The 9,380-nt window shown below is 43.1% G+C and overlaps 1 protein-coding gene and 2 long non-coding RNA genes across 4 annotated transcripts; 1 reads left to right on the forward strand and 2 right to left on the reverse strand.

Moving 5' to 3' along the window:
* Window positions 1-6: 6 nt before the first annotated feature.
* On the forward strand, window positions 7-3,428 carry LOC119365653. The gene is made up of 6 exons (XR_005175661.1): window positions 7-439; window positions 804-907; window positions 998-1,083; window positions 2,108-2,258; window positions 2,756-2,838; window positions 2,960-3,428. It is a non-coding gene; the product is annotated as an uncharacterized LOC119365653 (long non-coding RNA).
* LOC119365654 lies at window positions 1,636-2,255 on the reverse strand. Its single transcript, XR_005175662.1, has 3 exons — window positions 2,085-2,255; window positions 1,821-1,967; window positions 1,636-1,747 (listed from the first exon to the last, which is right to left on the reverse strand). It is a non-coding gene; the product is annotated as an uncharacterized LOC119365654 (long non-coding RNA).
* A 2,206-nt stretch (window positions 3,429-5,634) lies between the features above and the next one.
* On the reverse strand, window positions 5,635-7,922 carry LOC119365655. 2 transcript variants are annotated; one of them, XM_037631309.1, is made up of 3 exons: window positions 7,620-7,922; window positions 6,860-7,025; window positions 5,635-6,349 (listed from the first exon to the last, which is right to left on the reverse strand). In XM_037631309.1, the coding sequence occupies exons 2-3, from the start codon at window positions 6,947-6,949 to the stop codon at window positions 5,873-5,875; spliced, it is 567 nt and encodes a 188-aa protein (XP_037487206.1). In that variant the 5' UTR covers window positions 6,950-7,025; window positions 7,620-7,922; the 3' UTR covers window positions 5,635-5,872. The 2 variants fall into 2 exon arrangements, with proteins under 2 accessions (XP_037487206.1, XP_037487205.1); XM_037631308.1 differs by having other exon boundaries at window positions 6,860-7,030.
* Window positions 7,923-9,380: the final 1,458 nt, after the last annotated feature.

Consider the following 9,380-nt stretch of genomic DNA (forward strand, 5'->3'; position numbering starts at 1 on the left):
CATCGTCCCTCATCCCCATGACAGCCTCGCTCCGCCGGCCCTTATCCCCATGACGGCCTCGCCCCGCTGGCTCCTGTCACCACCGCGGCCTTGCCTCGCCGCAAACCCCGCCAATCTTCCCTAGATCGACTCTGCTGCCGCCATCCTACTGCCCCAGAGCAGATCGAGATGCGAGCTGCTGGACACGATGCGGGAGGAGGCATCTCGAATTGGACGGAGATCCAGTGCGTTGACGTGCCCGCTGTAATCATCGTCCCCCGTGCTTGGCTCACACAGATCAAGATGCGAGCTGCTGGACACGATGCGGGAGGAGGCATCTCGAATTGGACGGAGATCCAATGCGTTGACGTGCCCGCTGTAATCATCATCCCCCGTGCTTGGCTCACACAGTTGCTCCGGGAAGGAGTTCGCAGCTCGCGTACGTGCTCGGTTGCTGAAGGTATGTTGTTCGTTTAGATGTTGTTAATGCACCTATGGTTATCAGTGGGGATTTAGTCAGGTGACCTTTTTTAGGCAACCATGTTGTGACAAAGGTGATTGATTTGTGGATTTGAATTCTGGGTGGCTTAATTTGTCACTATCAGCTATCTATAACTGATGTTGAGTCGTTGCTTTTTGTGGCTGTTGCTTGATTAGTGTGGTATTCTCATGTTGTAATGTCGCATTATTACTGGCACTAAGTGATAGAGAGTTCCAGGGTCACAACCAAGTTTGTATCTGCACTATTTGTATCAGAAATACATGTGACACCATCATTTGACACCTAAACTTTGCTAATGCTTATGCCATTGTATGCACAACAGGCGCCTTCGCCACATTGTCATTCATTTGTGATATGTTTCTCTTTCTCTATGTTGGCATGGATGATATATAGAGTAGTGGAAGATTGTTAGTGAAACACATTCAGGTATGCTATCTATCTGATTCATGTGTGTAATAACATATTCGTTGTTCAAATCTAGAAATTGTAACACATTTTCTATACTTCTATATGCAGCCCAATGAAATGTATCGCCTTGAGCTCCATTATTTAGGCCAGATCTCATGAGAGATGCTGTGTCAATTGCATTGGCATCCAAGAAGGTAAAAGCTCTGAGTTATATTAGGAGGCGTACCCATCCGTCTGAAGACTGCTCTTAATATATTCTTCTCGCTCTCATGTTGTAACATTTAGATAAGTCCACTTATCGGATTTTAATTCCATGTGCTCGGATGCATATTTGAATAAATCATCCAGTCCTTCTAGCTGTTGTACCAACAAATGGAAAAAGTATAAGCATCACAAGCGAGAAATAAGAAAAAAAAAGCTACTTCTAAAAAGATGGGGTAGTAGGACTAACTACTAACCGTATTAGTGAGGTCCTTGCGGTTCATTGATGGGCCTAGCGAGTCGAGCACTTGAACACAAGTTTTTTGGCATTTATAACACATAGGTACCAGTGAGCATAGTCCATGTTTATTGGAATGAATATCTAAAGTAAATGATTATTTTAGTTGTACTCCTATGTTGACGAATCAGTCGTCCTCGCTGTAATCCATAGAAATATGTAGAAAACTAAGACTTACCATATCATTTTCCAAATATTCTTTGGCTCTGTTTAATACCCATGCTGGTGTGGCATCCGTGTCATCTGAGGACGGATATCAACCGATCTTTATCATCTTATAGATGCATGCATTCTCTAAGAATACACTTCCACCTAACCTTACTTGTAGATGCTTCGTAGCCAATCACAATCTTCATCAACTATAGAAATTGAGTGACTGTCAGTCAGGAAATCAAAGATTGGATATGCAGTGTTTCATGTAGCTGGCATCACCTGTGTCAGATTGTTTTTGTTCACCAGTTGTAAGGACTACTGTAGATTTGGCTCGACACCGTTTGTCATGTAGGCTTTGTAATATACCTTGTTTATGTTGCTCATACCGGGCACTTTCCCTCTGCCTCTTGAGTGCTTGTTTTGCTTCTGTATAATAAGTGTTAATTAGATACAAGACAACATGAGCAACAGTGTTTTGTCAATCAGATGTACGATGTAAGTGTAAATTATGTATGATAGTTAGTATGAGCCACAATTGAGTACCGTATGAACTGCTACATCTGTAGGCTTGAAGTGGCGGTCGTAACACAGTCTGTTGGGAGGACTCAGTGCCAGAGTCGATATCATGGACATTTCCTTGTTAGAACCGGCACTATCTGTTGTTCTTAATGAATTTGGAGCATGAATTGGAGTCTGATAACTCATTATCATATCAAGGTATGCCTACATCATAATTGTATGTAGAATGTCAGTTGTTGACACACGAACTAAGGTATTATGTTTGACAAGAGAACACATGACCTTCCGCGGCTGGGGTGTGTCATTGCTGGGTCACAGCAGACTGCGCACTGGGCCTGTCCACAGTGTCAAAACCTCTCCAAAAGAACACTTAATTAACAGGACTTTACTTGTGATTCATGAAATATATGATAAAGAACATAGAAAATGGAGTAACCAGGCGACATGGCCACGGGTGGCTTAGATGGAGTGTTGGTTCCATTTAGAATAGCAGACGTAGCTTTCTTAGATCCCTTGCCTTCTATCTTATTTTTTATTACGGCATCCCTGTTTACCTCTCCCTTTCCCTCTGTCTCTTTAGTTCTTTTGGATCTATTTTTTGACCTGCGAGGCAATGACATATTCTGGATTTACAAGATTGAAGTAGGTAAGAGTACGTGATATATGTATTTACCTGAATTCCTGTTGTTCGTCAGGTCCTGAAAGGGAGTACGTGCCCCACTATGCTCAGAGGATGCCATATTGTCAACTCAGTTTGTCATGCAGATCATGATGTACTGTAAGTATCAAATTTCACAGTACAAATTACAGATTGTCAGATTAAAAGAGCAATTTCCTTTTGTCTTCTGCTTGATCATCTATACTTGCTAATTCAAATGATCTAACCTGTGCGTCCTCAGATGCTGCGGGCTACACGGGGTGATGACACCGGAGGTAGGGCAGCACGCCGGGTCGAGGATGTCCACCGGGTGGAGGACGTCGCGGCCACCAGGGGCGACGACCATGTGGCGACGACGGCGGGGCGAGGAGATGTAGGGCAGCAAGGCGGGGCGAGGAAGGACGTGCACCGGGATGGAGGACATCGCGGCCACCAGGGGCTAGGGCGGCGTGGCGATGGCGGCTGGGCGAGGAGACGTAGGGCAGCAAGGCGGATCGAGGATGGTCGAGGACGTCGCAGACACCAACGCTGATCGCGGCGGTTTGTGCCGTGGTGGCGGCGTAGATTGTGGAGGTGTTGTTTAATTCCCAGGAGGTGTCATCGTGGGCCTGTGTAGCATCCTGAACGGGGGAGTCTACCGGCAGAACATTTGTTGTGAACCGTCGATCTGATTGTAGTATAGTTGATCTAACGTGGACTGTTGGATGCTATCAAGTGGGTCTGATCGGACGTGGGGGGTTATCCCGTGTGCACTTTGTGGTGTGGATGTAGGGGAAGTCACGTTTAGTCTTTTAATAATAAGTATAGATGTATGCAGGAACTATCCAAAACGTTTAACCCGACGTCCAGCGCGTTTGATTGCATGATATCCGATGGCTCCGGTGATTACGCCACTATCCTTATCCATGCAGTGCAGTTACTACTTCCTCCGTTCCTAAATCTAAGTTTTTTTAAAGATTTCATTATAACTTACATACGGATTTATATAGACATATTTTAAAGTGTATGTTCATTCATTTTGCTTGTATGTAGTCTATATATAGTGGAATTTCTAAAAAGACTTATATTTAGAAACGGATGAAGTAATATATAGCGCACAAAACATGCAAACAACTGCTTTTCCATACTGAAATTGAAATACAACAAATCATTTTCCCTCCCTCAAAACAAATCATTCATTTTCGAAATATAAAAATCGTCAAATCACTATGCTCCTAATTTTGGAGTTCTGCCGTTTAATTGAGCCATTCAATTTTAGATTTGATTGACCATTTTGACCGGGTTAACAATTTCTAATTTACTATGCTTCCTAATTTTGGACTTCTCCTATTCATGTGAGGCGTTCAACTTTAGATTTAGTTCCGATTTTGACCGGGTCAACTATTTCTCGACCACCTCTCTCATCCCCTATAGATATTCATTTTGGATTTGATTCACTGTTTTTACTGGGTCGATTTCTCAATTAATTGGCAACAATCAACTTGTAAAAAACGCAGGAGTCATGTGCACTCTCTCACCATCAAAAGATAAAGCGTGAACATGTGACATTATGGCACCAATATAGTATATATGCAATCATCAACGCAAGAAACTTCTCATACAAGTATTGGTTGATTAGCAGATAACACAAAATCATACTGTAAAAAAAAGCACACTAAAACACTAAATCATAAAAAAAACACTTCATCATCTTCCAACGTGCAACCAGCTTTTATCTTTGTGAAATTCCAAGAACACCAACCGTGCGCGAACGGGTCGAGAGCGGACGAAAAACAAACGACGGTCCGTTTGCTCCCACGCGTTGGGCTGCCTGTTCTATCTGTTTGCCCCCAAACGGACAAACCCAGATCATTTGGGGTTGCACGTTGGAGTTGGCCTAAGGAGTGTCCACATGCGAGGATTGCTACCATGCTTAAACGTATCTATTCAGTCAGCAAGGTTAGTAGTACCGAAGGTGGAGTTGGTACCGCGTCCATGAGAATAGGGAGTTTGCGGAGAAAAACTTTGGCAGAAGAGTTTCATCATATCATCACCATTTTGTGAATTACTCCCTCCGTAAACAAATATAAGAGCATTTAAATCACTAACAGAGGGAGTACAATGCTAGGGCTGGAAATCTTGTCTTTACATATGTGGATGGATGTGCACTCTGGAAAACGATCAATCGGGCGCTTTCTTTTCTTTCCATCGTAAAGCTTTCTGAACCAACAATGTCAGAGAAGCCACAACTTCTAACTACACTAGATTAGGTTTTGCAATCGGCTAATTTTTTGGTGGCATAATGTTCGTCTGTTCCATTTGCTGCAGATGCTTGTAACACAGAAGCGATGGCGGTGAGGAATGGGCTAGTTTTTGCCAACTCTCTTGGGTTCAACAGTGTCGAGGCCGAATCAGATTCGATGAAGGTGATTAACTTTTGCACTGGCACTACTCGATGGTGGGACTCTGCGGCGACCGTTTATGCCTAGTCTCTAGATGCTACAAGTATAATAGGAAAGGTCAAATTTAAGCACTGTAACAGGAAAGTTAATGGCGTTGCGCATGAGCTAGCTACGCATGGTTATTTGAATAAACTGTCCTGTTCTTGAACTGAGGACCCTTCGGTTTGGATGATCCCATGACTTGCAAACGATGTAATCGTCCTTTGATTTAACAAAGCTAGCCATGATTGTGTTTCCCTAAAAAAAACTACACTAGAGATTTTAGTTAAGTTATAAGTAACCACCCACTTTTAAGATACTTCCGCTACTTAAGAAACGCAAGAGGGATGCATTCCCGTTCAAATTACTTGCATCTTGAAACTTTTTTTTGCTTCTTGCAAACGAACTGCGAATATAGGAAGGCTTGACGTGAGATAACCAATTTGCATCCTACCTTAGTAGCATCTCAACACATACACTTGCAGTGCTCTCAACAGGGAATAATCCACCAAAAGGGGGAACTGCAACAATGTCAAATCAAAACAAAGCCATCAATTCAGCAGGATTACAGAAAATGACAAAAATGGTTATGTCTTACAAGAGCCAATCTACGACTGTCTAATAATCATAAATACTTGTAGGCTCATGATGTTATTTGGAAACCAGTTGATCTTTTTTGCTTCTCCTCCGGATAGGATATTCATTTTCACTCTTCTTGCTTGTTCCTGCAGGGCTTATTTAGGAGAAAGGCTCCTCACTCTTTCACCTCGGGAACCGGCTGCAAAGCTCAAGAGCACTTTCTTCTTCTTCCTAAAAAAGGAACATCCTTTCACTTTCACGACGATCGACTTGAGGCCAATCTTGCTGGCGGATCGCCCCATGTGTTCCCCTGTTGCTTCACCGGCGTACCGAGCAAGACGAGACCGCCCTTTTCGATCCTCCAAGCAGCCAGCAGAAGCCCCGGCCTTCCTGTTCTCCTTGACGCCCGCCACGGTCACAAAGGTCTTTTTCTCCTTGGGTGTGATGTGTAGAACATCTATCTTTATGCGCGGAGCCGCTGTCCATGTTATTTCCATGTTTAATCGGCTAGACCTGCTACCGCCGCGAGTAAAATCGTTTTCAGCAAAGTGACGGTAAATGCTGTCGTTCTGCTTCCGTGTTTGCATGAGGCGGCTCATCGGATCGCCGTTCGTAAGGACCTGCAGTGAGTTCTGCAAAAGCACAGATTGGGATTCAACTATCAAGCACCAGATAACAAGATGACTGCTTTGTTGATGTCTCAGCAAAACTTGAAAAAAAAATGCACAGGACAAGGTGTGGGTATATAGCAATACATCTGTAAGATCTAAGATTCAAGGCTATAAGAATAGCAATTGTGGTTACAAACAGCACTGGACTTGGTTTGGTAGGTTACAAACGGCAAAGGGAAAGGGGCACCTTTAGAAGAGGTGGAACAGTAGCAAGAAACAAGGAAATGATGACAAGAACATCTATGTTTTCTTCTTCTCTTCTAGTACTTCCTAGCATTATAGTTGAATCAGTATGAAGCATTGTGCCACTCTAGAGGCATGCACACACTTGCCTAGCTCCTGAATTTATTTGCTTCAGTTCAAATTTACTCTACCATCATATTGCCAATTAAGATTTCATTTAGACCATGTTAGCAGGAAATCCAATGGAAGGGAGCGATGTTGATTAGAACAGGCAGCTGGTAAACGTACCTTGTCAGTCGACAGCAGCCGTTGGGTGCCCGGTGAAGCGACCGGTCGCAGGAGCGCTCGGCCAGCGAGCCCGAGTGCCCTCACCGCCATCGCCGTCTGCTGGACGGAGGATGAGGTCCAGTAGAGGCCGCTGGCGATGACAGGGACAAAATCCTTGTCTGCCGATCTAAGCTATGGGGACACAGGGGAAGAAAAGAGTAATAAATATTTGTACATATCAATGAAACAGATATTAAAATACGCAGAAACTTAATTTATTAATCTAGTTGGATCACTGGGTAGCTATATAAACAGAAGCAAGACTAAATAAGCAAAATAAACTAACCTGTGAAATAATCTAAATAAACTGGCGGCGACCTAGGCATGCTATGGTGGATTTACAATATGAAAGCGACCAAAATCACAGTTTATCTATAGAGAAACGAATCTATGCACACCAAAACATCACGGTATATCATCCAAAAACACACCAAAACAGTGGATGGATCTTATATGTGCATATACACATTCTTTAGATGGGCAGGACACACTCAACTACTCCCTCCATCCCATAATGTAAGACGTTTTTTTGACACTACACATAGTGTCAAAAAACGTCTTACATTATGGGAGGGAGGGAGTAGTTAGAAGTCCATCTCAGATTATCTCTAAACTGCACGGAAATCACACAATATCTCTAACTTGCAGAAGAGAGACCTCTAAACAGCAATGTCATTTTCTATAAAAAAAAAACTGCGGAATGCACACATCGTTCCTTTACCCTGACGGAATACGGGAGAGGTGGCGTCGGCGTCGAAGTGCTGCAGCTGTTGGGGCTCGGGGCAGAGATGGACCGGAGGCGGCAGCGTCGTCGGCGTCGGTGGCGTGAAGGATCGGACCGGAGTTGTTGTGACGGCCTGACGGGGCTCGGCGGCGGGAATAGTAGGACGGGGCGGCGGCGTCCCTGCGCTCGAGGCTCGGCGGTGGTGTCGGGGGCGAGGGACCCGGATCCAGTCGCCAGAGGAGGCGGCGGCCAGAGATCGGGGAGCGTGGCGGCGCTTGGCCAGTGAGTGAGGGTGAGAAGGGAAAATACCAGAACGAAGCGACAGATGGTGTTTTTTTAGGGTAGAATGGTGGTTTCTGAGGGTAGTAATTTTCGGGGTGTAAATTGGAGAGCGGTGTTTTGGAACACGGGAGCGCGCTCCTGGTTTTTAAAATGTGTTTAGACATATTTTAAAATGTCAAAAAATTTCAAACAAATTTGGCGCGTACATCTCGATATTGTACGTGCTCACATAGTCGTTTTGCGAAAACCGACAAGTTATGTTTCGCGTGTGAAAAGACAAAATCTAGTGTTAAAAAATGCTCTTCAAAAGACATCATTTTATCTTTTTTACACAAGCCACAAAAAATGTCGGTCTTCTTCAAAACTTGACGTGCCCACGTGCCCACATATAATGTCAAGATTGATGCGTCAAATTTTTGTTTGGAATTTTTCACACTTCAATATTTTTTTTCCGGTGGCAGGAGCACGTGCTCCAATGTGCCAAAGCCAATTTCTAGTGTAAAATGGCCGTTTGCTGCGACGGAAAAAGCCCGAAATGGCAGCTAAAGCCATATTCCTTTATGTGGGCCGGGCTTCAGCCATATTCTTCAACGCGGGCCGGGCTTCAGCTGGAATCACCTCGTCGTCTTCTTCGACTTGTGCCAGGGGAAAACCGGGAGACCTATGTCTTGCTTATAGCGGGACGGTCAGTAGTTCTGCTTTGTACATTGAAACTTTTCGTCTCTGCTCTCAATAAAACAAGTCAGAATCAATTGGCAAGGTGTCGATGATTAAGGAGATTGCTTAAACAATCCCAACAAAATCATCTCCCAGTGAAAGAGCACATAACTACTATTTATCCCCCTCTCCCTCGGACCCAATCTCTCTTTTGACTCGCTTCTATCGCGTCAAGCGTCTACAACAATGGGTTGGCCCATTAGTGTGGTCAAAATAAACCGAGTAGAGTAAAAGGGACAAGAAGGGCGCGAACTGGTTGAAGGAAAAACGACGGGTTTCCACTGGCTTTTCGTGTGTTGTTTGGTTTTAGTTTTTTCTTGTTTTCCACCGGTGTTTCTACTTTTCTTTCTCTGTTTTTTTACTTTCTATCTTTTTTCTTTGTTTTTTATTTTATTTTATTTGTTTATTTCTTTGGTTTTAATGCCTTTTTGTCTACACTTTCTTTTTTCTTTGGTTTCTTCCATTTCACTTTCTAGTTTTCCATTTTTTTTGTTTTCTCTCAGTTTTCATTGTTTCTCAATACACATTTTTCATATATATCTAATACATTCTTCTAATACATGTTTAAATTTTTTAAAATACAATTTTAACACCTTTTTTAATACATGGTCAACATTTTTTCTGTAGACATTTTTTTAAAGTTTTTTCAAATGCTGTATTAACATTTTTCACATACAAGATTAAATTTTTTAAAATACATGATCGATATTTTTTCAAAACACATTTAACGTTTTTAAAATGGTTGATTAAAAATTTTCA

The sequence above is a fragment of the Triticum dicoccoides genome, chromosome 2B (genome assembly GCF_002162155.2).
Source record: "Triticum dicoccoides isolate Atlit2015 ecotype Zavitan chromosome 2B, WEW_v2.0, whole genome shotgun sequence".
In the NCBI taxonomy this organism is placed as follows: domain Eukaryota; kingdom Viridiplantae; phylum Streptophyta; class Magnoliopsida; order Poales; family Poaceae; genus Triticum; species Triticum dicoccoides.

What these genes read in the sequence shown, in the direction of transcription:
- LOC119365655 (XM_037631309.1), bottom strand. Translation starts at nt 6,949, where the DNA reads ATGGCGGTGAGGGCACTCGGGCTCGCTGGCCGAGCGCTCCTGCGACCG. An exon ending in GGCTGCTGTCGACTGACAAG is followed by an intron (nt 6,350 to 6,859) that starts GTACGTTTACCA and finishes GTGCTTTTGCAG; the next exon opens with AACTCACTGCAGGTCCTTAC.